We start from the raw sequence: 27225 nt of genomic DNA, 5'->3' as shown, positions 1-27225 counted from the left end.
CTCGGCCTCTGCCCCAGTACGGCTGGGCCTCTGCCCCAGTAGAGCGCGACCTGTGCCCCAGTACGGCTCGGCCTCTGCCCCAGTACAGCTGGGCCTCTGCCCCAATACAGCTCGACCTCTGCCCCAGTACAGCTCGGCCTCTGCCCCAGTACGGCTCGGCCTGTCTCCCAGTACGGCTCGGCCTCTGCCCCAGTACAGCTGGGCCTCTGCCCCAATACAGCTCGGCCTCTGCCCCAATACAGCTCGGCCTCTGCCCCAGTAGAGCGCGACCTGTGCCCCAGTACAGCTCGACCTCTGCCCCAGTACAGCTGGGCTCCTGGTATAACCTGAGTTTAGCAAAAAAAAAAAAAACAGAATAGACATTAATGGTTTGTTTTTTGTCACACCAGGTGATACTGGGAAAGAGCAGAGGCCCTTTCCTAGCCCTGTCCATACAGCCCCTCGGAAACCAAGCATGACGACCAGCCAAACCCACCTCCAAATCCCCCGGATCCTCACGGTGTCTTTGGACAGTGACACCAGTACCTAGCAAACCTCGCCCCTATGAGGCGCTCACTGGCCAAATCCCTCTTGCCTGTGTGATTCTCTGTTCACACACATAAACACACGTATGGAGTCTCTCCGGTTTTGGTCCCACAGCATAGGCACATTGAATATTAATGCTGCGGAGTCATCCTCACGTGGGCCTTAAGCAAGCAGGCAAACGGTATATAACTAGGAGCAGTGTCTGATTGTCAAAGCTGAGGTGAAAGGACGTCTTTCTTACATTCAGACCAAAACAATTTATGGGAATACGGTCGACACTCCATATCCAAAGATCCAACGAAACGTCAACCGAAAATAGCAGCGAAAAATTATTCCAGCAAGCTTGCAAAAGCAACGCTATTTGCCAAGCACAGTGCACTACGCTGAATCTACGCAACTGAAGTGACGTGTAGTTTTGGGTGTTGGTGAGTGTTAACATAGTGTGTGTGTGTGTGTGTGTGTGTGCGTGTATGTGTGAGACAGAATGATTTTATATTATCTGCATGTACTACGATAGTTGCGTCTGTACTGAATGTACAGACTTGTTTTCTTGTCACTATTCCCTAAACAATACAGTAAAACAACTATTTACTTAGAATTACTTTATATTAGGTATTATACATAATCTAGATATTTTTATAGTACATGGGAGGATGTGCCTAGGTTATATGTAAATATCATTGTATTTTGTATAAGCACCTTATACATAAGCATCTATGAATTTCTGGTATCTGCAGGGGTCCTGGAACCGATCCCCCGTGGACAATGAGGGATGACTGTCAGCTGCTTCTTTGCACCTCCCCTCGATTATAGATCCATTTTTGCCCGTCTTCCATGGAACAAAGTCTGCCTAGTGGAGACATCGATCATTGTTTTCCATCACAAAACTCGTCCTGTAGTGTCGACATACAAGTTGAATATCTAATAGTAAACGCGATTATTTCCATTTTTTTGTCAGTGGTCACAGTGTTTGGAAACCTGCTGGTCATCACCTCGATCTGTGTCTTCAGACAACTCCACAGTCCAGCCAACATTCTCACCCTCTCTCTGGCTGTCACGGATCTCTTGGTTGGAGTAATAATCATGCCAACGAACAGTGTGCGATTGCTAGTGTCTTGTTGGCGTTTTGGGATAACTATGTGCTGGTTTTACAATGTGTTTACTTGGGCTATTACCACATCGTCTCTTTGCCATGTAGTGCTCATAGCAATTAACCAATATTTTGCTGTGTGTCTCCCCCTACAATATAACTGTAAGATGTCCATTAATAGGACTGTGAAATGTATATTTCTCTGTTGGACCATATCCTTCTTATACAACATACTTTTGACATACTTTGCCCACTTGGAAGAAGAAGTGCCAAATGTTTGTGCCGATGAATGCATGGGCTCCTTTGATAACAATTTGGTGATCACGGACATGATTATTACCTTCATCATCCCAGGCACCATTATTTTCATATTGTATGCACAAATTTTCAGAGTGGCATTAAAACATTTGATTAAAATAAATTCAACAAGGCAGTGCAACAGAGAAAAAAGGGCCTTGAGAATTCATGAGAAGAAGGCAACGAAATCTTTAGGCACCGTGGTATTTGTTTATCTGTGTTGCTGGATACCGCTGTACATATCACTTATGAACGCAGACAAAATGTCAAATCCAAACTTGGCTGTAAAATACATAATGTACTTGTTCTATTTTAATTCTAGTGTAAATCCTTTTATATATGCTTTTTTCCACCCGTGGTTTAAAAAGTCTACCAAACTTATTTTAACTCTTAAAATATTGAAACCATCGTCTGTTGACCTGAATATATTGCCTGGCAGCAAATAAGAGCATCCATATTTATAATTACACCTGAGCAAGATATATGACCAGGGGGAATGTCATGCTAGCTTGTTGTTCTCTCTTCTCTGGGGGAATGGTAGGAGAGTGTGGTCAAAAAGTGATCCGAGAAACAAGAAGGAAATTGGATCTGAAATAAATGTCTTGATTTTTCAGTACGTTGTTATTTTTTTACAGTTTTGTGTCTTTTGGGTTTTATGAGTCTCGGCGGATTGTGTCTAGGTAAACGAGTAGCAGAACGCAAACATTTCTCCTTGATGGCAATCCTACTGCTTTCATAATTTAATAAATACTCGTAGAAGGAACTCTGAGCTTCATACAGCACCTGTGTCCTTAGTCTAATCATTATTTCACCTGAATACGTCACAGTTTTATATAAAAGCTAATTAACTGTAATTCATATTTCACCCTCAACTCTTCTGTAAAATTTTTACTTGAGTAAAACTTATTGTTCAACTAGTCATTTTTTGCTTTATAGCTTTTACATTTTTAGATTGTTGAGGCTTAGAGATTTTCTCCGAAAATATGACTTTATTAATATCCCTTTAATATTATGTGGAGGTTGGGGACAGCGCCTTTGGATTGGCAGACTGAGGAGACTGGGGTGGTGGTCCCCAAATGATGTATTCCAACTTCTTGGGGGTCACTTATTCCGGGTGGGTGCTGGACTCCGCAAGTGCCCTTTGTTACTGATTCTGTTTATAATTTTTATGGATAGAATTTTTAGGCATAGCCAAGAGGTGGAGAAGGTCCAGTCTGGTGACCTTAGGATCATATCTTCGCTTTTGTGGATGATGTGGTCTTCCTGGCACCATTAGGCTGTGATCTGCAACATGTACTGGGGTGGTTTGCAGCTGAGTGCAAGGCAGGCAAAATGAGGATCAGCACCTCTAAGTCTGAGTCCACGGTTCTCGACTTAAAAATGGTGGATTGTGCACTACTGGTGGGGATGACTTATTGCCTCAAGTGGATGAGTTTAAATATCTATTAGTCTTGTTCATTGATCAGGGAAGAAAGGAGCGGGAGATCGACAGACAGATCGGTGCAGCTTCGGCAGTAATGTGGACCCTGTACCATTCTGTCGTACAAAAAAAAGAGAGAGCTCAGCTGGAAGGCAAAGTTATTGATTTACCGATTGATCTAGTTTCCTACAGGCACCTATGTTCACGAGCTTTGGGTTGTGACCGAAAGAATGAGATTGCAGGTACAAGCGGCAGAAATGAGTCTCCTTCGTACCGCGTAAATATGCGAAGTCGGACGAGCCGCCAGCTTCACCGCTCTCTCCGATGTTTGCGGAATCCGTGGCTCACGTGCCAAACAACACGCCGACGCGCACGTCATGTGACAGGGGTGTGGCTCCAAACCCGGAAATGAACAGAGAGGAAGGCCGTCGCCGCGGAGAAGGTAGGGTGAAATGGGAACTAGCATACAGTGTCGAAGAGTCAGCTGAGCACTTACTAAAAATCGTTTTTCGGTGATCGCCGCCTTGTCAGCTAATATTGCGCTGCGTGGCTGGATTACGAACGCATGCCTCGTAACTTAGCTTGTTTTGCCATTACTTCAGAATGTAAAAATGGTGTTTTGTTTAATATTTGCAACGTGTTTTTAAATCCAGATTTAAACATTTTGTGCAGTTCCACATTTTTCTGGTAAATAAATTACAGTAATGGGAGCTCACTACGAGGATTCGTGATATAAATATAGGTTGGACTTGGAGGTAAAAAAAAAAAAAACCTAACAGCTGATTAACCATCCGCGAAGCACCGAACCCTGCACACAACGTCTTAAGATTGTTTGTTTCATTTTACTGTCTTATCAGATGACAAAAATGATATAAAGTACTATTGGGTAGTGTCGTCTGTGGGAAACGATAGACTTGTAAACCAGGCTTGTGTCCAAACAGCTTTAAATCAGTGCGGAGCCATTATTTTGCTCTTTAAATATGACGTTTACTCCGAGATGAGATTAACATTATTTTCATTTACTTTTCCATAGCTCTCCCCACAACGTAGTTGCTTAGTTGATTGCAATTATTATTTAGCTATGGTTATTTAATAAATAACACTTATAAAACAGTTGCTGGTTCACCTTCCTGATTTCCCGCAGACTGTACCGCCTTTTCTATGCAGTTAAGCAAGGAACTTACCATGTTACAGTGACTGTAAAACTGTAACTTCCTTTACTGAATTTCAGTGGACATGAGGAATGAATGTACTATAATCTGAAACATCATTCAGTCACAAGCAGGCAGTCTGAAACATTTATCTGCTATCCATGCAAGTAGCTGAACCAGGATATCGAAAATTATTGTATATTCTCACAATTGTTGGCAGTTAATGTTACATTAGTTACCTAGCCTGTAATAGGATTTGGTTCCATTGGTTTCTTAATGTCTGAATACCTTCATGTCATCTTTGTGACCCCAATGAGAAAAGCAAGTTTTCCATTTTCTGTTGTAGACCGTTGATTCATCATGGCATACCAGTTTGGAGTGCCACACGACCCGAATCGGCTCGTCCAGGAAATAGGATCAAACATTCAGAAAATAACACAACAGAGTAAGTTCTTATGCAGTTGGTCACCGATAATCATCTAATAAGTAACTACTCTTAAGGCTCTGATAAGTTCTTTATTTTATGTTTGCCTCTAAAAGACTCTATAATATGTCCTTTTCTTCCCAAGCATCTGAGATCCAGCGAATTATAAACCTTCTGGGAAGCCCACAGGACACCACCGAGCTCAGGCAGCAGCTGTAAGTGCAGTGCGCTCTGGTTCTCACCCAGACCAACTACCAGTCAGCAGCCTGTCTTTATGGTGTCATTGTTAGATTTTACCTGCACGCCGGAAAGGATTAAAATGTCACTCAGATAGATTGAGTTCAGATGCTACTGGCAGTGGATCAGCAGCCACCAGTATGCTTTCACGAGCAACATGTCAGAGTTTTGGAGTTGCTGCAAATGAGAGTACCTGTGGTGTGGCAGGGCGTGGGCAAGGCCTTGAAGGGCACCGGTATGTTGATTAACAGTCAACACTTTCCGTAAGAGCGTGGGTCGTAGGGGAAAGGGCGGAGTATTACAGATAGCCAGCACAAGCACTGAAACCGTGCTGGCACTGTACTGCTAGAGAGGGTGGTGCCTTTCAGCGCTGAAATTGCAAACTCTGTAGGGAGTTTTATTTATTCATTTAGGTGTCTAAAGAAAGCTAAATAGTAGGAATCAACCATGCAAAAACGAGTCACAGATGAGACACTCTTTCTAATACAGGCACTTCTTATTCTCTATCTCAGTTTAAAAAACAACTGTCACCTTGTTTTCATTTTATTTGTATGTTTCTGTTTTTTAATACCAGACAGCAAAAGCAGCACAATGTTAATCAGCTGGCCAAAGAAACTGACAGATGCATGAAGGAATTTGGGTCCCTCCCTGTCACCACAGATCAGGTATATTTTTCATTGTACAAATTCCTGGACTGATCCCCTATTATTGTGAAATAGGTTTTTGGGAAATTAAAACACGAGTACGCCACAGACACCTAGGAGAATTACTAATGTACAATGCAAGACTTTTAATCCCTAATCCTGCCTCTTCTTTTAACCTCCGTTAGCATAGCATTAAGGATACTCTTTTTCTGTTGTACCACTACTCCCCAGCAGGTGGCGCATTTGGCGCGTTTCTTATTCCTTTAATCATGCATTTTACTTTCCTTGACGTTATACTACAGACAGCCATAGTCCGTCATGCCTGAGTTCAGGAAATAGGATTTACAGTCACACCCAGGCCCAGGTCATGGTTTGTGTGTGGAGGAATCTAGATCAGATGTCCTCTTCGGAGAGGGATGTTGTTAGACATCGACTGAGCAGTAACTAATGCTTCAATAAGTGGCACCGTACCCAGAGGCAGGGCCTATTTACAAAGAGACAGGCTACATATTGTGTGAACGGCTCGTGTGTGTAACATAATGTCAAATTTATGCTTAACAATAATGTTCATAATTGTTCTGTGCATTTAAAATGCTATATTATAATCAAATCAGTTCTAATGTATAAGGAAATTATGCAAAAATATGAGGGGGACTTGTAGATATAGTATCAACAGTCCTGTTACAGGGGAATTGATATGAATAGATAATGGGTTCCAGTCAAAATCCTTGGAAGAAATTAATTTGTAAATGAAACAGAGCTTTTTCTTTGATAAACGAGGACATAATTCTCAGTGGAACTGAATTTTTAGGAGGGACAGAACATAGGGTTGTGAAAATGAATCTGAGAAATTGTACTGGTGATTGGGGTTGGATTTGTAGCTCAGTGGGTTAAGTCTTTGTGCCTGTGATAGGAAGGTCACCGGCTCAAGCCCCAGTCTTGACAGAATAGTCACATCTTTGATGGGCCCTTGAGTAAGCCCCCCCCCCCCCCCCCCCAAAAAAATACCTCAGAGGTACCAGAATGTTTTGATCTCAGTTATATACTGTATGTGTGTAGGTATGTCTCAAAGGAGAGCAAGATGGCATCTGCAAAAGAAGCATTCCAATGTACTGGTTAAAATGAAAAATTCAAACTAAATTCTTTGTTGTTACGTTGTGATGTTTATATTGTTTTGCACATATGTTTGCGATGTTTCTGTCTAGCGTCAGAGGAAGTTGCAGAAAGACCGCCTTGTGAATGATTTCAGCAGCGCTCTGGCAAACTTCCAGAGGACTCAACGGCAGGCTGCCGAGAAGGAAAAGGAGTTTGTTGCCAGAGTCCGTGCCGGCTCCAGGTTATCGGTGAGCTGTGCTAGTTCCTTACTGCCAGACTAAATCAGGGCAGCAGGGTTTGACAACAGTGATTTGGTTTTAAATACAACACTGATATGCGAAAAGTAAACTGGGCTTCTGACAAAGGTGGCGTCTTTATCTACAGGTCGGTCATCCTGACGACTCCTTCGGAGGAATTTCATCACCTTTTGACAGGTCAGGGTTGTCCTCTAGTCTCACCGTCAGCTTCCTAAGCAGATCTGGACCAGCTTGTTTTGGGGCCCTAAGCAAAATTTGATTAATCAAGTTGTTTCTGCTATTCTGACCAGGCGATCAGTTGTGGGGGGCCCCCTGGTGGTGGCTGGGCCCCTAGCAGCCGATATATTTTTGCTTATGCCTTGAGCTGGCCCTGCTCATAAGGCTCAAAAAGGCACAGTAGTTGTAAGGGGCACCACAGTGGGGCTAAATCTGACCCCTAGAACAGTCTCATAATCAAAATGTGAAATAATATGGAACAGCTATTTTCATTTCATACTGCATAATGTTTTGGAGGGAACATTATGTCTCTTAAAATAATTGTTGGTCATTTTAAAAAGATATTCCAGGGATGCACAAAACCTTTAGATAGTTTTAAATGTTTATAACGTTTTAAAGTTATGAAGTTTTTACCTTTTTAGTTCTGTAATTTTTTTAATACTCAGATGCTCTTGCATTGAATACAGCCCTAGTAGCTGGAATGAGGTTAATTATCAGCATAACTATCTCTGTTGGTGTGTTTGACATGTGACAGTGACATTACAGTGAAGTGAGATTTCTGTTAAGAGAGTAAATGCCCCCTCACTCTCCTCACTTCCTAATTTTCAGTTTCCCCAAGTGTCCTTGTTTCTATGCAGAAGATGCTGGATTCTAAAGAAGTGTACAGTTAATTATTGACTGTGAGATTCGAGGGAGACTCGAGATTCTGTCACATGTACAGTTCTACTGGTGCAAGTTACAGTGAGATGAAAATCTGACTTGCTCCTTTGCAAAAAAGTGTACAGATAAATTTATGTAAAAATGGAGGGAGGTGCTCAGGGTTTGTAGGGTAAAAACAAAGATAAAGGGACAGTATTGTGTAAATGTCTTAGGCAATCAAAAGAAATCTTGGTATTAAGTACACATTAACTCAGAACAAAAAACACAATTTAACATTTGGATATATGGAAATTAAGAGTAAAACAATAAAAACTGACAAGAGTTTCTTCTGTTCTCCAAAAAGTTACTGGTATCTTGTTGGTTGGCTAGATGAACACCCTTCAGTTTCCAAACATCTCAGGGGCACCCAGCCATTCCATCTCTTTCTTCTATCTGCCTATTAAATTTCACCACCAGATGACTTAATTTAATTAGACTTAAAGAAACTCAATGCATTACTGATTAACTACATGAGGTGTGCTGGTGGTCACGTCAAAAAATACATTGTGTATACAATACATTGAGTGTACTGTATATTGCTGCAAATAATGAAGTGATTTGAGGTTTTGAAATGGCTTATCTAACACACTTTAACAAGCATATTTGTTTTACATAAATATAGAGATCATCTAAACACTTCCTTTGGCTGCCTAAGAATTTTGCACAGTATAAAAATTCAATTCGAAGACAATATCTTTTAGAAAATAAATAGAAAAGAAAAAGTTTACTGCAACTTAGGTGTGTAGTAGGGTTAGGTTTGTGTAAGTGCACTCTCATCATGTTCACACAACAAAATCGCCTAACGACGCGCTTCTCATATTCCTGTCGTTAAGCGACTCATGACTGGCGTTAACGTGATTTAGATGTTGTATTAACAAATCGGGTTTCTCTGCTTTTGAACCCCACTAATTTGCCACAAGTGAGAGCCAGTCTCACCTTCAAGTCCAGGAGGAATCCTTTACAGAAGATGACCTGCGGCTCATTGAGGAGCGAGAGAGTGCCATCCGTCAGCTGGAGGTCAGAACGGCCCGGTTTATTTCGCTATTCAAATGAACGATTTCTGGATTCCTTAGAGCACTAACGCTTTCCTTTACATAAAGTTTACATAAAAGAACTTCCCTATTGGTAGCCACCATCTTAATTTTGTGTGATATCTCTATAATGTCTTTAAAAACCCACAAGGACAGAATTTGATTTGGGAGGCGTGTGCTTCTGCTTCAGACATATGGAGCTTCCCACAACACCTGGTGTTCGGGCTCCTTCAAGTCAGACAGAACTACAGAATGCGCTGCCACTAACCTTTGTTTGGAGAAGTGAATCGTATAGATGCCACGTTGGAGTTTCTGACACCTTCCTTCTTTTTCAGTCTGATATTACAGATATAAATGAGATTTTCAAAGATTTGGGCATGATGGTTCATGAGCAGGGAGATTTGATTGGTGAGTGCAGCTGTTCTGCTCCTCTGGGATCATGGCCATGCCATATAAATAATTATCTAGTATAGCTAAACCAGAAAAAGAGTATATTTGTTTTAAATGCATAGTAGAATATATTTCATTGCATTTTTGTGTTTATGTTTGTGGGGGGAGGTCATGTATATATTACTTGTGATTAAAAACCTGTTATTTTGACAGTGGGGGGGACCGTTTTTTTCAGTCCCCACAAGGGAATTTTATTAAATCTGTCCAAACTGTGGCTGTGTGTCTACAGACAGCATAGAAGCCAACGTGGAAAATGCTGACATCAACGTACAGTCCGCCACACAGCAGCTGGCCAGGGCGGCAGATTACCAGGTAACCAGGTGGCCAGTTCGTAGGCCAGGACTCCCAGTTAACAGTTCATTGGACGCTGCATGGATGCAGAACTGAAGCAGTGTATGCGATTATTGGCATCTACATTTATTACTCTGAGGAAAATTCAATGAGCTATTTACAAGCTTTATCATTTCTCCCATTTAATCACATTCCATGCTGTGACCTTAGAAAATTCCAGAAGACATTATAAATCCACACATTTCGCCCTCAACATTGCTGTAAAGTTCATTAGTCATCCACCTCAAAATGATGCATGCATCTCCTGGTAGGCTTAGCCAGTATATGAAGGAGGAACATCAGCCCTGCTGCTTTGCATAACAACGTCATCTTGATTTGTGTTTCTCTCCATTACTCAGGGCAAATCACGGAAGAAGATCTGCATACTCATCGTGATCCTGGTTGTGGTTGCTGTGATTATCGGTTTAATCATCTGGGCTTCGGTCAAAAGCTAACACCTCAGCCGCCATTGGAATCCATGTGGTCCTGTCACGCTGATCCAATATCCCATGTGTTCATCATCCTTCTAACAGATTTTTAAATCCCTCGCATTTTATTGCAAGTCTCATTACAGTTATATATTCGATTAAACGATTTCCTTCCTGCTGTTTATAAAGCGTAAATTTTTCAGTAATGAAGATCAGCTCTGTGTACATTTTAAAAGATTTTTTTTTTTAACGATGTTAGTGCCACACTTTAGATTTCATGGACATTTGTGAATGATTTTACAGTTAATATCTAAAGCTTTAATTCTTAAGGCTTTTGTTGCCATGTAAAGCACTGAAATGTTTGTATATCATTTATAACTTTATACATTGCAGCTCCTCACATTGCAGTAACATGATTAATTGTATACAGATGAAATAATGCCATTTTTTTCAGTTTGATAGTTTCAGCCATTTAGACTTTATATTTGATTTCTTTATATTTGATCTCCACTGTGCCAATAGCAGACTTGTGGAAAGAAACATGTCTTCCAAATCATCTTAAGGTCCCCAAAGCCAACATGAGTTGAATATCAAGAACATGTCAGGACTTCCATGATCATTCTGGTCCTCTAACTCAATTATTCCCAACCCAGTCGTCGGGGACCTCCAGACAGTCCATATTTTTCTTCTCTCCCAGCTCCCAGCCAATCGAGAACTCCAGACACTTGGTGCGGGTCTTATAGGAGCTGTGAGAGAGCAAACATGTGGACTGTCTCTACTGGGAATCCATCATGGCAGACCTTGCAACATCTGTCACCTGCCTCCGTCCATTGGGGGACAGATGGCAAATTTTTTAATCGACATGATCTGAGGTGTCTCTACCCATTCCTGCTGCATTTAACTTAAACGCTTACATGGCATGACCCTGTACTTCTTGATCAAAAACATCACTTTGTGTAGCGCATAGTAATTTCTGGGCTGCGGGGGGGGGGGGGGGGGGGGGGGATTTGAAATGTGAAGTAACAATATGAATAAAGGATTTTAAGCTTTGTATGTGTTTAGTATGTTCTTTTTTAAAAAACAAAGAAAACTATTGGTATATCTTATAGCAACAACAACGTGACACAACACAGGTAAAATTATACAGACTGATATTTAAACTATTCTTAATATTTCTCATTTATATACTTAACCCTAATTTGTCAGCAACAGTTTGTTGGTTGCTCAGCTTTTGTTTTCCAGTTTCTGCGTGGTTTTTGTCTTTCCGACAAATGAGATCCAGGTGTCGAACGGGGTGGAGAATCTTGCATGTTGCTGTGAGGGGTAGAAGCCCTCAGGAGTCTAGGTTTTGTGTCCATGTTAAAATAAAATCTCTACTTGTATGCTTTCTGCAAACCACAGTGTCAAACACAAATGTTTATACTGTAGGTGACTGTTCTGGAGGGGAAAGTCATTTGGATCAACCTCCCCTGTGGATTTGCTGTAATACCTGCAGTACTGGGGAGCTCCTTAATGAACACAGATTCCAGCCCTTGGCTACAAGCCCTGAGGATATGGATAGTTCAGCTCAAGGTGATATGAGTCTATGGCTTATTCATATTTTTCTTTTCCCCTGTTTACAGTCCATGCATTGTTGTATGTTGCTCACCCTTGAGCATTGTCCCTACAGTTCAGGCTATTGGTTATATATTTGCAGCTTATGCATCGTGTGCGAGTTTCTGCGACCTTTCAGCAAGCTCCAAAAATATCGCTATTTAATTGTCCAAATAGCACATAAACAAAATCACAAATGTCAAATTCGCACATCTGTAGCCTGTACTACGAAGCGGGGTTACTGGCTTATCGGGGTGACTTGCCGGATTTAAGGTACCAAAGTTTAAATGGATTTCATATTCGCTCACTTACATTTTGCCCAGACTACCTTAAATCCGACAAGTTACCCTGATAAGACAGTAACCCCGCTTCGTAGTACAGGCCCCTGACCTGACTTGACCTGTGGTAACCTTACAATACATTTGCAATAGCAATGCTGCTTGTTTAGTTAATTGATTTTGTAGAAGTTTTCTTGGCTGCAGACAGTATCAAGTTATCTAAGAACACCATGAAAAATCTGTGCAGGCACTCGAAGGAATCCAAAATTCTATAAAGAAACATTAATTGTACTGAGATACTCCAAGCTGAAAGGCAGAAACAGATCTTCTTACAATATAGGGCACCACATAAGACTGTAATCCTGCGTAGGATTTTAAAGTGATGTTCTACTGATCCGACATCTTTTGATTTCCGTCAGGGAATTTCAAAACCGTAAAAAAGGGTGACGAGCGAATTCCAAAGCAATGCACAGTCTGTTTAAAACGTCCGGCAAGCACCGAGCCCCGGTCAGCACCCGTCGGCTCATATGTACTTAATCAAAGGCTGTGTTTACTATGCCTGCAGTCATCACACTGATTGCACGTTTCAGATCAAAGCGTTTTAGGTGTCGAATGGTACAACAGGCTGGGACTTTGAATACCTCAGCAGTTCGTACAGGTGTAGTCTGCATGTTATCCTGAGCTCCATGTTTCCTACTTTCCCTCATGCTCTACACGGTCGTTTTAACCATGTTTTAACATGACATTCAGCTGAAAGTTTCTTATTTTTTTCTTATTTTACCTGCCACAGAAATGGTGTTTCAATTGCACCGTAAAACAAACGTCTTTAAGTCACTTGCCCCAAACACTCAAGAGGTTTTCTTTTTTTCCGCTGCCGGAAAAGCTTTTTCTTCCTCTCTTTCGTGGCCGTTGGCTCCGTCACTCGCTTTTGTTTTTCTTTTGAAGAAAGTGACAGACAAGTAACGACAGCAGCTGCAATCCAAGGCTGGTTGCCTCTTCGTGGCGTGTGACAGGGGGACGTCATGCACGATGCTCACACCTGTCAGGTTTCTGGGTGTGTTTCGGGTGGAAGTCTGGACCAACTCCGGCTGACAGCTGGGACTGACGGGCTGTGGCATTCATAGGCCAGAACATGCATAGACTGGACAAAGCCTTGTTACTCTCTCCTTTCCTGAATAGATAATTGTCTTGGTTTGAATTCAACAGGAAATACCAGATACCATAGTACTGTACTATAAAGCAGCAGTGGGTGTAAGTTTCAGAACGTGCTAGAAGTACATTAGTCTCTCTACTTCCCTTGAAGTACAAAACTTCATGGTCACTTCATCCAGTGAATTAGTTTAAAAATCGTTGCAATTGTTACGAATCCTAAATGTAAGATTAAGTTGCTGTTTTAATACATTAAGATCGGGTGGTTGTAAAAACACACAGATAGGCTACTAAATCGGTGCAAAAAATTCAATATTGTTTTTTTTTCTTCACATTTTCGTATTCAGGGATATGTAAAAAATTAGAGGTTTACATTAGAGGTTTTCATAATCTCTTCTATCTTAAAGAAATGCGATCTGATACATGGCAGAAATATTTATCTGAACGTTGTTTATCCTACTATTACACAAAGTAAACGCTGGAAGTGAGACGTCCTCCGCTTCACTCCCACATCAGAAACAATAAAGTGTCTGTCAGCAAACAACATTTTAGGTCTTTCTCTGACACTATAATGATGGAAAAAAATTGTCACTGCAGAAAGAGGTGATTCCGAGCGAAAACAAGCAGTTGCAGTGGGAAGCATGCAGCGTGGTTCTCGGCAATGTGTGGGACGTGTCCCTGCAGATCAAAGCCATCGCACAAGTTCAAACAGAAACGCCAGCATGAGAGAAGCGCGACTCGCTGGGGCTCTGATCGTTTAGTCTTAATGCGGACGCGAAAACAGGCAAGCTTTTCATACTACCTGCAAAGTGCACCTACCTCCTAAGGAGAAGCATAAATTGGAATTACGTTTTTTTTGTCTTGTTTGTTTGTTTCCTTGATTTATAAACTTTAGAGAGGGGTCTGATATGACTGGACCAAAATACGCATGTTATCTGGTTTTCCTAACAACTTTCCGGTTTTCTGCTGTGCTTTCCTCGGGCATCGGGTTCAAACATTCAGCTGTCTTGGATTCACATGGGAAATACCGCATTAAATGGAAGCATCACGAAACCACCATAACTTTTGAGATGGAGGTGGAAACGACGGGTTACGTCGGATTCGGCTTTTCCCCTAACGGAGAAATGGCGTTATCGGATATCGTAATTGGGGGAGTGGAGAATGGCAAGCCGTATATACAGGTACGATCTGGCTGATCTTCCAGCTTTTATAATAGTTTGCGGCAGTTCACAGTCCAGCAACACACGACACGCATAGCTATGACTGACATTTAACTATTCACAAAACCTGCACACCAAGAATAGATTTTGACTATGAATACTACTTTTATTACCAAGGGTGTTTTGACTCTCAGTTTTACTTTTATAAATGTAAACTTTATTCAGGTTGGTTTCAGTTCTCTCTTTGTTCACGTTTTAATGCCAAACATCAATACAGGCAGGTTGAAATTACTTCATCCCACTGATGAGTATTGACGTGTCAAGTGTTATTTTAATTCACACTGGTTCTGGTTTCATATCTCCCGCCTGTTTGATCCTCCCCAAGTGCCAAAGTGCGCAGGAGTTAAGCGCGGAGTCGGTCCGCCTGTGGCAGAAGCTTGGCAGAGCCGAGTGAGCTTAAAGGCAGGATAACTTTGAATCAGAGGTGCCATAAGGAGGGAGGGAGGCAGTTAAGACGATTCCAAGGCCCCCTGAGTGACATGGGCCCTAAAAATGTGGAACATCATATAATTGGTCTGGGTTGGGGGCCCAATATGATATGCTTTCATGGGCCCCAAAATCTCTGTCAGCACTTCTGCTTTGCATTGTACTAGTTAACAGTGCAAACACCCATTGGTGAGCTCAAATGTTCATGCCTGGAGGTTTCACCCCTCATTTCATGTGTGTGGAGTTTGCATGCTGTCCTCGTGTTTCTTTTGTTTTCTTGGTACTTCAGTTGTGCCCAGATTGTGTGCCTGTGACAGGCTGGCATCCCGCCAGGGTGCTGCCCTGCCCTGTGCTTCCTGAGACTGGCTGCAAACTCCCCAGGACCCAGCACTCTGTACGCTGCTGGAGTTTGGATGGAACACTTGCTATGGATGATGTGGCGAAACACAGGGATCTGGCTTCATTTAGCTAGTTTCACACAATAGATGTGTTGCCTCAGCTTTTACCAGAGTGGAAAAAAATGCCTTATTATTGTAAAGGGCTCCTTCCTTCATTAATGGTGATATTCTCATTCTGTGATAATAAACAATGTATTTTATTTGCACGGGGAAGAGCTGTCCGTCCAGAGAAGCTGTTCATTCGCTGCCCTGTTTCTCCCAGGACTATTTTACAGACTCCAAGAGCAAAGTTCACAGAGACCCAGAGCAGAACTACAGGCTGGAATACGCCATGGAGAACAGTACTCACACTGTCCTGGCCTTTAGCAGAGAGCTCCGTACCTGCGACCGGAGGGACAAGGACCTCACGGTACGGACAGTGCTTGTGGAGCCTGACTGGGCAGCTCTGAGGGCCCACATGTGGACTGGTGTGCATGAGTCTGTGCACGTGCACGTGCATGTGTGTGTGCACAAGTGATCCTTGTGAGAAATGACAAAGCATACCTCCATTTGTAAAACAAACAGTACCATAGCCCACTGGCATATAACCCCTACCTCAAATTAGTGATACATTTTGTTTATTAAGAATACTTCATTTTCTGGACATTTTTAGTTCATTTTTAGTATGTTGGTCGTATGAAAACATGAACAATATTTAAAGACAATTTGAATTATGCTGCATATCTAAATAAGCATGAAAAAGTACCAGTAATTGTAAATTTATTGGGCAAACTCGTATGTTTGAGTAAAGTGCAGTTTAGTAAGTGCAGTGATTTCGAAATGATTGTTGTTTGTTGAGATGTTGTATCTGACCCCAGTATAGTCGGTGGTTTTGCCCTTTTGTTGGATTCTGGCAGCTTCACCCCCTCCCATCAAGCCCTTTAGTGCTTGGAGAAGACTGTAGATCTTGATTTAAGACTTGGGACAAGCATTGTGAAAGCATATTGTAAAGACCGATTTGTCTTTTTTGTGCTGGGCCCAGGAGAGTACAGTGCGGGTGATCTGGGCGTACCACAGTGAAGACGTCGGGCTCTCCGGGCCCAAGTACCACGGCAGTAACAGAGGACGGAAGAGCCTGAGGCTGCTCAACCACAGGGACACCGCCGACATTCCCGCGGGGACGGACTTTTTCGAGTTGCAGAACTTCGACGTGAGTGGGATGGACGTTATGAAAAATGCACTGCTTCCGATACTCTGCCCAGTGTTTTGGTGAAAATCGGCTGCCCTCGTCTTCTCGCATGTTTCTCCTTCATAAGCCTGAAATCAGTAGCAGGTTTTTAAAGAGAGCTGTTGATTCTGCTGCAGGTCCAGTCAAAGAGTTTCTGCTGGATTTAGATTTTGGTGAATGGAGAATAATAACTAGCAATAATAAATTCACTCATTTGACCTTGAGGGAAGATTTTAACCTGTTTTTCTGTTTCTATTAAGACAGGTGCCAGTGCCCTTTAAAGACACTACATACTGGTGTCAGTTGTTTAAAATCCCAGAAGTACAGAGGAAACATCACATTATAGCAGTGAGTAACCTGATTCCTATGTATGTGATCCTTTAGAACAGATAATTAAACCATGTCTGTGTCTTTGATGGAATGTGTCTTGTGTGATGTTTGTGGGTAGAGACGAGTGCGTCAAAACAAGCAAACTGGGACTACCGTCTTCATTTTCAGGCCGTATTCGTTTTCACGCTCAGGGGAAAGAGTGGAGCTGTCAGATCGTTTCACCTGGTCGATGAAAACATGAGGAACATCTGTCAGTTCCTCAGCGTCTATCGTTCAGGCACACGCCCCCTCCCTGCTCTGATTGTTTCATGTCCGCACCTGCCGTTTTTTATTTGGATAATTGCTGATTACGAACCTGGGTAAATAATTCAAATGATAAGTATCAAGAGCAGTCATACGGTCTGCTGCAAATCCTCTCAAGATTACAGGGAGCAGGTGCAGTCAAGGCGTCTGCTATGAGGAGAAATCTAAGGGGACTGGAGAGATTTCGAATGAAAGAGGCTGTTCATTCTTGTGTTGTTCATGAACTAATCATATCTACCCCTATAATATTATTAGTTTCTTTTATTATGAAAGTACATTTTGTATTTTATAACAGTACCATAAAATCAGATGTTGATATTCATTTTGATACAAATCGGTTTAAAAACTGTGAAAGAGACGGCAGAAGAATAGGAATTTCATGTTGCCATGGCTACTTAGCCCTTGACCTTAAACATTTTCGGAACTCAAGGAATGGGAATCGTTTCCTTGGGCCTATGTCCTGTACTGTACTCTAGCTTCCTTCATCAGTTGATACTAATTAGGGCACACGAGAACAGAGGCTGCCCTGTATCCGTTTTAAGCCTCTTTGGCAAGAATAGTGATGCAATTGTTTGAAAAAAATAGTTCCACTGCATTTATTATTTGGTGGCTGATGATACATTCTTTTGGAATGCTGTGTAGACAAAATGTATAAAGGCGGTTATAAATCATTCAGATTTCTCTTCTGGTTTCTGTGTCATTCATTAGACAAAGATAAATTCCCAGTATAAAAATTAACGTTATGTTAGCAACTACTAGTAAATAGTAAAAAATTTACATTGCTGTCCGTCATAAGAACCACTAGTCATCTCAGTTATCTTATCGAAAGTAGACCTGGAGTAACCAAACATCACAGGTCTTTTTATGGATTGTTAATCTTTATAAACCGATATCTGCAGTAAGGCTGGCTTTGTATGAGAGGAGTAACTCATTGAGGAGTGAAATAACCCTGTATTTGCATAAGTACACTGAAATGCCTCTCTTGCTCTCCTTTTGAGACATACAAAATTGGAGGGGGGGGGGGCATACACCACCCCCAATTAAGTAAGTCTAATATGAATTTAACTGATTTTTCTTTAAAGAAAATTAGTTTTTAAAGCTTATCAGACAAAATACTAGTATTTTAGTATTTTTTCCAGCCAGATGATAAGCCAGATCAGGGCCACTCAGAGGCACCAATGGAACCGTGCAGTGAAGCTGACACCACCCGAGTGTCACTGCATCTATGCCCTGTCTGTTTCCTCCATCTTGACCAATCAGGGTCAGTGGAAAATGCCTGAGCCTAAAGAACTGAAGGCAGCAGCGTTTCTCACTGAAGAACAGGCAAGAGCAGTTAAGCGCCTTCCGTAATTGACTTGGGACCGGTATTCATTAAAGTCTGCAGCAATTTGCAGTGAAAAGAGTGCCAGAATGAAGGTCTGGTAATAATTAGGGGCGATTCTAGAGAGTTTGGATGTGATGCCAGTACCTACAGCTCAGCCCCCCCCCCCCCCCCCCCGAAGAGTCTGACACGCAGATACGGCAGAACACATGATCTGCAGGATCTCACTTTTGATCGTGCCGACGTGTTTCTGACAGGCTGTCGGGAGAGGGTGTCTTTTTGCCATGTGTTACAGATCCCATCGCACGCCGGCTGACGTGTCACTTGGGAGTATTTGTCCCATTCTGGCTGGCTGGAAGGGGACCACATTTATTAAACCTGCCTAACAGGTTTTTATCAGAAACAGCTTCGGCTAGAAACTGGGCTGGCTGAGAAATGCTGATGTTGTGACTTGTAAAGGATGAACTCGATGTGAAATACTCCTCGCATCCTCTAAACACCTCCATCTTGTGGATTTATTTAATAAGGGCACTTGTACCATTTAGTGTACATTTTACAAATAGTTTACGATCGTATTGGTGAACAGTATTAATGTTGTCTGAAAACCCTGGGATTTAGCTGCAATGTTTGACGGGCGAACGCAAAAATTTCCGAGTTTGATTGCTGAAAACATAATAATACCCTCAGTTCAGTGATGCTTTATTTTAGCTTAGAAAGAGACCAACCCATCATCTTCTTCATATGAACTTAGCATAAACCTGTAGCTCCAAGCATCGCATATGGGCTGAGCGGATGTGGGTAAACAAACGTGAAGGAAAACCGAAGCAGGAATGTTTAAATATTTATGCGACGGTCACAGGCCTCGCTTTGGTCTCGTCTCCTGCTGATCTTAAAAGGAGGCCGCACAGCATGATGTCATTGCTAGCCCAGTGGGCAACACTCCGCTTTTGTGTGGGTGTCACTTCAGTGCCGAAGTCTACATTAAAAAAGAAGAGTTTTTTTTGTTCCTGTTGTTTCCGTCGCACGGACTTTCCCTTATATTGTTATATAATATATACACTTATATCGTTTTCCCTTATATTGCCGTTTCCCGAGACTATACAATAGCCTGTGAACGTGTGTGATCGTTCCTTATTTTCCTAGGTTGAGCCCATGATCGAGAAAGGCCACGAGAACTTGGTCCACCACATTCTGCTCTACCAGTGTGACAGAGAGCTGAATGCGAGCGAGCACGGTTCAGGCCATGAGTGCTACCACCCAAACATGCCCGACTCGTTTCTCACCTGTGAGACTGTCATCTTCGCCTGGGCAACTGGAGGGGAGGTTTGTAATCTGTGCCGACTGCTTACTGCTTCAGCCATTTGACTTTCATGACATTTCTGACATGTAAATGGTTATGTATGAAAATAACACTAAACCTGGGAAGTTCCAGTACAATTTTATGTGTTCCCATTGCAGGAATAATAGTGTTTTTATATGTATCTCATTACCAGTCCTTAAAAATCTTAAATAGATGGCACTAAACTAGTAATGAGATACATATAAAATAAAGTAGCAGCACTTAGGAAATTATGTTCTGCCCATAAAACATAACTGAACTGGGCATCTGGCCCAAATTGGCGCAGAAAACGCTTGTCTGTACAGTGTGAATCTTCGTTATTTTAAAATATTTAGCCGAATAAAGTCTTTTTTCTTTGCTAGCTTATGGTTTTATACAAAACTTCGCATGTGTACTGCTCAGTCTTCTGCCAGAAGTGAACAGTAATACTAGAGCACATTTCTTCAGGCACAGCAGATGCCTCATGGCATTCTGGGTACAAGTCCTAAATGCTAACGTAGAGTTGCTGAACTGTACTTGGGTGATGTAGCCAATGTGCCTGTTTATGCCGTGCTGCTTGACCTGCTTTACTGTACGTGCTCGCTTGCTAATATCTGTTGCACGTCACCTTGTTTATCTGTTGGCTGTGAAGGGCTTCACCTACCCACAGCACGTTGGCCTCTCCATCGGCACTTCCCTGGACCCACTTAATGTCCTGATGGAGGTCCACTACGACAATCCATCCTTACAACAAGGTACATCAACAAGGGTCTTCTACACAACTCCCCCCCAGTTCACCTTTATCATGGTCAATATCGTGATATATCCTCCCTGTCCCCTGTGTTTACCCATTAATACTTACGACCGATGGCTCCTTTTAACAGCTATGAGCCCCAGTCCTCTCTGAATCATTGCTGAGCATTTCCCCACTGTAGGATTGGTGGACAGCTCAGGCCTACGGTTTTTCTACACTTCGGTGCTGAGACGGTACGACGCGGGGGTAATCGAGACGGGCGTGTGGGTCAGCCTCTACCACATGCTACCCCCAGGCCTCCCGGAATATGTCTCGGAGGGACACTGCGCCAAGGAGTGTCTCCAGGAGGTATGGACCTGGAGTCTTGCAGTCTGTCTGGGTCGTGAGAAATCGATGGCAATGGTTTTATTTCCACGTCTTTCGAAGCGCTCACTGGGATACGACTGGCTGCAACTGGGCTTAGGCAGATAAGCACTATAATATGATATATATAATATGATATACCGTGGTATTTTGGGTGTACTGTGGTATTTTGGGCATAATAGTCCCTAATCATAAAATTAGGTGAATCCCCCCCCCACCACCCCAAGGTGAATTTTGAAGATTACATAATATTAAAATATATTGCGGTATAATTTATGATTGTATGAAAAATTAGATACAGACCAAACCTATATACAACTTGATCCATTTAGTTGTGTCCTGTCATGACTTTGCTAACTGTCCTAGTGCCTGAAGCAATGCCTTCTTGTTTTACGGTTCTTTTAAGTCCCTGGAGCATGAGATGCCGAGCGGGATCCGGATATTCGCGGTTCTGATGCACTCGCACCTAGCTGGGAGGGCCATCAGGGTCCGGCACTTCCGGAACAAAGATGAGCTGCAGCACCTGGCTCAGGATGATGAGTTCGACTTCAACTTCCAGGAATTCCAGTCCCTCACAGACGAGAGGCTGGTGTTACCTGTTGGTTTGCTATTGCATTTATATGCATGATTGAAAATCTGCATGATTTCAGTATTTCTGTGAAGTTCTAGACATTCATCTGGGAGAAATATGGAATTCCAGAAGAACTTCTGCATGGATTAACATTTACGTGAGGCTTGAAACATCATAACCATATTTTTTATGTCGGTCAGAGCACCTCTTTGATGGACAAACAACGTGTTCCTGGTTGCTTCCATAAAACATACCACTACTCTATTAAAAAGTACTTTCTCCAGAATTTGATGATATATTTTGAACTGCATGTCATGTTCAGTCCCACCCTGCTAAAATGTTGAGAATGCTGCAGCTAAAATGTCCTTGCTTTTCCATCCGTCCGCTACGGATGTGCGTGGAGTGACCAAATGACGCCTTGACCGTTCTGTCATCTCCAGGGTGACAGTCTGATCACAGAGTGCAAGTACAATACAGAAGGCAGGGAGAATATGACTTGGGTAAGCGCTGTCTACAGTTTGTCCTCAGGAATGTCTGCTTGTTGCATTTATTACAAACATGTACGCTGGCCTTCTAGAACCTTCTTTGCGGGTGTGTTATATTAGGCCGATCCATCCCACAGTAACAATACAGCCTGTCCTCTGCTTTTTTCCCTTAATTGCCAGTGTCTGTTATACTCTTTATTTGTTTTGGAGCTCAGCTGCCAGCTGCCATCCCATACTATTGCAATTAGCTTGTCTCTAAGATCTGGCTTCCCGTCTGGTAGGGAGGGGGCTTCGGAACGGGCAGCACTGCCGTTTAATTTATTTATTGTTTTATGTGCTGTTGTATTCCTTGGAATTTCAAAGCTGCTCAGATCTTACAAATTTTGCACCCTGCAGCCTTTCGTTGCAACTGCAAACGTTGGTTACGCCCTTAACCCCGGCGTGCATTAATGCTCGTCATTCATAGTGGCACTGTTCTGCATCAGTGTCATCAGATTGCATTAATATACTTTTGATTTCTTCTTTCTAAATACTTGGATTAAGTCAAGTTCTGCAGGAGAGTCTTGCAGGCACCTCCCTCACTTCTGCCACTAGGTCCTTTCGGACATGTCTGAAGGACTGCCTGTTCTTGGCTGAACAGTCTGTCTGTAAACACGGGGCTGCGGCTGGACATGGCTAATAAAGCTGTTTGCCGCTGCTGGCTCTGATTCTAAGAGAAACCTCAGAAAGGCCGGTTTACAACAGAAGAATGCTGTGTGCTTGTCCCACTTATTTAGTTATTCATGGGGATTGTTCCATTGTTACTTCACAATGGAAAATTAAGCCACTAACATAAGACACTGTAGATCAGCTGTGTAAGTGAAATAATTAATATGCATAATATTTTGAAATGTATTTGTTCCATGGGAATTAACTCCATGCCATATCATATTTGTCCAGAGGGTGGCGCCACTTGTTTTACTCACTCTCTCTCTCTCTCTCTCTAAAGCTCTAAAGAAGTTACATTAGTCCACAAAATGTGCTGATCCTTAATAGCACACTACTGCAGAAATGTTTAGTGGCATGAAAGAACAGCTTTACAAAAGTTGTTGCGAATATTTAAAAAACTGTCTTACATTAAATGTTAAGAAAAAAAATGCCCTTGGTTCATTTTACAGAATTAAAATTTTTTTTTACAAGCATGCTATGTCTTTTACTGATATTTGGATATTTCTTGGGAAATAAAATGTTTTTAATTGTGAGTGTTTCTTTTCCATGACGTGTCCAGATTAGTGTCATTCGTGCCCGATTCTGTGTCCCACATCTCCACAGGGCGGGCTAAGCACCAGGGATGAGATGTGTCTGTCCTACCTGCTGTATTACCCAAGGATTAACCTCGCCAGATGCGAGAGCCTTCCGGAAATCTCTGGGCAGCTAAAGTTCATTGGTGTAAAAAAAAATCCAGGTCCCTGTCACGTGAGTGTGCAGTTTGACATTCTGGGTCATAACACCGACACTGGTGTCATTTCTGCCTGCCCTCCACCCTGGACCACGCCTGTTAACACGCCTATCAGTGTGCTGTCTTACACTCTGAATCACGCCTGTTAACACACCTGTCAGTGTACTGTCTTACACCCTGGGTCACGCCTGTTAACACGCCTGTCAGTGTGCTGTCTTACACCCTGGGTCACGCCAGTTACACGCCTGTCAGTGTGCTGCCTTACACCCTGGGTCATGCCTGTTACACACCTGTCAGTGTGCTGCCTTACACCCTGGGTCATGCCTGCTACACGCCTGTTAGTGTGCTGTGTTATACCCTGACTCACACCTATTAACATGCCAATCAATGTGCTTGCATTTAAATAAAAATAACCGTTTCATAAAAACAGCTGTAATGACACGTGGGTCATGCTTGCTGCAGACTCCTTAACTGTAAAACTCCTGCAATAGATGTGAACGCCACCAGGTGCCCCCCCCCCCCCCCAGACAGAGATTAGTTCATTTCTACACTTGGAGATAGTTTGCAATAGAAGCTATTTAAACATGTGGCAACAGGCTTTTTTTTCCTTTGTAGAATTAGTCACAAGACTCTCGGAGTCTGGAATCATTCAGTTCCTTTTCTGCTTTGAACTTATGAAAAGAGTTTGCTGGCAGTAAAGTAAAAAGAATTCTTACAAGAATATACAAGATCTTGGAACCTAACAGCTTGTGGTCAGTATTTTCATGAGAGAGAGGAGAGACACGTTCATCTCTGTAGTACAGCAGAACTGTAAAAGTCGCTCAAAAATAGATCCATCAATGCAGTATTGATGCCTGGAATATCTATAGCTTTTCTCTCGCTACCTGTACAACAACACAGGTCTCCTGCAGTCACTAATTTATCCGAATACCAAACGTGACACTTTGGTCTGCCTTTGTGCTTCAGGGGAGGAAATCGGTGCTTAGAGCAAAGCCGGCTCTCTGTGAGGCATCTGATCCCCGCCGATCTCCGTCACAGCAAAAGACGGGCGACCTTCACGACTCGGGCTGGGCCCATTGAATTTAGAGTGTCTGTTCCTTCTGGGCCCAGGAACCAGACCTGAATAGCAATTACGGGACATTACAGGCATTCCTGGCAGTGGCGGCGGCCAACCAGGCCCGTAAGACAGGCGGTGGGGTCAGTGCCGATCCTGGGAATAATGGCGGCAAGCGAGAGGCCTGGAAAGGAGAGCCTTATGAGGCTTGGGGTTAATGCACCCAGGCCATTCTCCCCGTCGGTGGGAGCGGAGCGTTCTGTATAGGTCTGGCTGAGCCACTCCAAACAGATTAGGTTACAAAGCTCCTTTTACTGAACAACCCCCGCCCTCTACCCCAAACATGCACTCGTGAAGAAAGGAAAAAAAGTTTTTTTAAGGGGAAACAAAAACAGGGAACCAGCAACATCTGAAATTAGGTTGTTTGATGCCGACTTTCCCAGCAAGATAACGTAACTGCAGAAAGTGTCTGTTTAGCTTGATCAGTTTCAGTAAGCAGGACTTTTTCCCAAAAAAATGCCACTTTCCAGAAGTGTCGCGGAGAACTCGCCGCTCTGAATCAGTAAGCGGAATGGGAAGGTTTGCGTCACTCACTCGCCGTGTCTCTCCCGTGAAGGACCTGGCCCTTCTACATCAAAAGCCCACGGCGCTACAGCAACCTGTCCTTCACGGAGGCCATGGACAAGTTCAAGTGGTCGAGGAAGAGGGGCAAGGCCTTCAACGAAGTGGTGCTGCAGCTGCCGATGAACCTGCGATGCTCTAAGCACAGCCAGGACGAGTGGTCGGTGAGAGATGCCAGGGGTCATGCGGGGCGAGGCAGCACAGCGGGCCTGTGATTCCCAGCTCAGGGTCGCCAACTCGCAATTTCAGACTCGCGCGAGAAATGTTATGGAAAATCTATATTATTCCATTGTAACCGTAAAATTTGCTACATCAAAAGTGTTGGGATAGTTTGCAAACCCTACAGTCTATTTCCAAGGTAATAAAACTGTCACATACATGTAAATGTGTGTGCATGTGTCTGTGCCAGACCCTTGGTGTCATTTTTCATATCATTACACACCCAGACATTATACCACATATATGTACACATTATATTGTACAGTTTTTCAATAGTATTTTCAAAAGCAGCACTATTTTGGCAAGTTTGGCAATTAAAATTCACTGGGGTTGTGAGGGGGGGTGTCCGTGATAAGATCCACAGATCTCAGGATACCGTAACACCACCCATTTCATTTTTCTCCAAATTACTGAAGTTAGACTCGGCGTCTGTCCTTCTGCCCACTACTATTAACACGCTGCTCTCTCTATTGGTGGCCCATTCAGATTCAAGGTACCATCATGTCTCCCCCCAAAATGAGAGCAAAGGCCCAGCCACTCCCCAGCCCCTGCAGTGAGGTGTCTACGCTGAGCGGCGGACCAGCACCGATTCCCACCCTCCTCTACTCCGTGTTTTCAATCGTCGCCTTGTTCTCTGCTGATTAGCACTGGCCCCGGTCCCAAGGTGAATCGCTCACACTGGAAGTGATTGTAACGCAGGACTCCGGGGCTTGGACAGACCATCAGACATTATCTATCTGAGGCCAATTGTGGTGATAAAAAAAAAAGTACCGGCAGAGGTAGAAAGTCCAGGTCCTGAACGTACAAATCCGAACCAGGGTTTTGTTTGAGCCAGCCAGTTGAGTATGAAGAATCACAGTCACTGTGTACTCAGCTGGCTGGTTGAAACAAAACCCTGGTCTGGATTTCTACAAGCCTATGTCTAAATCTACAACACAAAGCCATGTTACGGATGCAGTTAAATATGAAGGTATGCAGTTGGATTAAATTAATTATTTTTCTTAATTTTACATGTGTAACTGATAATTGTTTGTGTGTTTTTAATTATGTAACTTTCTCCCCAGCCTGGAAATCCAAACTTGAGCCGAGGTCAAAACCCCATAGCAGATCTAGTAATTATATTTCTGGCTAAAAATATGTTTGATTTTGTCACGTCTGTGCCGCCTCGCATGCGGCGTACCTGCTTAACGTCACATAAAGCAGATTAACAGGCCATTTTTATTGAGCATTCAGAGTTGAAGCATAAGACGACATACAACCAACTATACACCAGTGAACAGGATGTTCTTAAATTACTTCCACGCTGCGATTTCCACCTAGCTCAAATAGTATATTTGTATTCAAGAGCCTTTATATTTTATCTAATAAATGTGTTTATCTCACAGAGATCCTACCTTGTGAAATTTCTTTTTTCTATCCCCAGAACCCGTGCTTCCAATGATTTGTCCTCACACTCAGTTTTTAAATATTCATAATTAAATAAGTGTCTAAAATGAGCAAACCTTAAGTATTTAACTGGTTCCACAGAGAGGTCTTATGATGGCAAATGCTTCTGAAAGGGGCACTAGAATATAACAAAAAAAAAATGACAAGCACAACATGTGTTTCACGAAACACTCTGGTTGGGTGACGGAACCACATGAAAATGACCAGTAAGGGAATGGGATCGTCATTTGTGAAACATTCAGGTCTAGTCGGGACAAATAGCAGCGTTCTAAGGAAATATGGCATGAAATCCATCCTTTGAGTATGAATGGAGATGTTAGGGTGCAGGTAGGTGCAGCTCGAGCTCACTAGGCTTATAATTCCTGGCTTATTCCAGCTGAATATGAGTGTAAGACATCACACCAATTTATATCTACCCCAGGGAGCAAGAAACAGGT

At 42.8% G+C, this 27225-nt stretch overlaps 3 protein-coding genes across 4 annotated transcripts; all 3 read left to right on the top strand.

The window, feature by feature from the left end:
- Positions 1-742: 742 nt before the first annotated feature.
- Positions 743-2824, top strand: LOC125714838 (trace amine-associated receptor 13c-like). Its single transcript, XM_048985845.1, has 2 exons — positions 743-950; positions 1263-2824. The coding sequence occupies exon 2, from the start codon at positions 1360-1362 to the stop codon at positions 2356-2358; it is 999 nt and encodes a 332-aa protein (XP_048841802.1). The 5' UTR covers positions 743-950; positions 1263-1359; the 3' UTR covers positions 2359-2824.
- An 819-nt stretch (positions 2825-3643) lies between these two features.
- Positions 3644-11345, top strand: stx7l (syntaxin 7-like). 2 transcript variants are annotated; one of them, XM_048985886.1, is made up of 10 exons: positions 3644-3774; positions 4830-4928; positions 5053-5122; positions 5719-5809; positions 6994-7131; positions 7268-7317; positions 8976-9072; positions 9422-9494; positions 9766-9848; positions 10226-11345. In XM_048985886.1, exons 2-10 carry the CDS (start codon positions 4844-4846, stop codon positions 10319-10321), a joined length of 783 nt encoding a protein of 260 aa, XP_048841843.1. In that variant the 5' UTR covers positions 3644-3774; positions 4830-4843; the 3' UTR covers positions 10322-11345. The 2 variants fall into 2 exon arrangements, with proteins under 2 accessions (XP_048841843.1, XP_048841844.1); XM_048985887.1 differs by lacking the exon at positions 3644-3774 and adding an exon at positions 3781-4087.
- A 2512-nt stretch (positions 11346-13857) lies between these two features.
- On the top strand, positions 13858-26730 carry moxd1 (monooxygenase, DBH-like 1). The gene is made up of 12 exons (XM_048986128.1): positions 13858-14495; positions 15621-15767; positions 16380-16547; positions 16830-16913; positions 19663-19842; positions 20490-20592; positions 20773-20939; positions 21361-21552; positions 21966-22025; positions 23322-23476; positions 25119-25287; positions 25829-26730. Exons 1-12 carry the CDS (start codon positions 14223-14225, stop codon positions 25985-25987), a joined length of 1857 nt encoding a protein of 618 aa, XP_048842085.1. The 5' UTR covers positions 13858-14222; the 3' UTR covers positions 25988-26730.
- Positions 26731-27225: the final 495 nt, after the last annotated feature.

The sequence above is a fragment of the Brienomyrus brachyistius genome, chromosome 19 (genome assembly GCF_023856365.1).
Source record: "Brienomyrus brachyistius isolate T26 chromosome 19, BBRACH_0.4, whole genome shotgun sequence".
Taxonomy (NCBI): domain Eukaryota; kingdom Metazoa; phylum Chordata; class Actinopteri; order Osteoglossiformes; family Mormyridae; genus Brienomyrus; species Brienomyrus brachyistius.
Note: the sequence above shows the minus strand (reverse complement) of the source record. Positions and strands in the feature narration are given on the sequence as shown.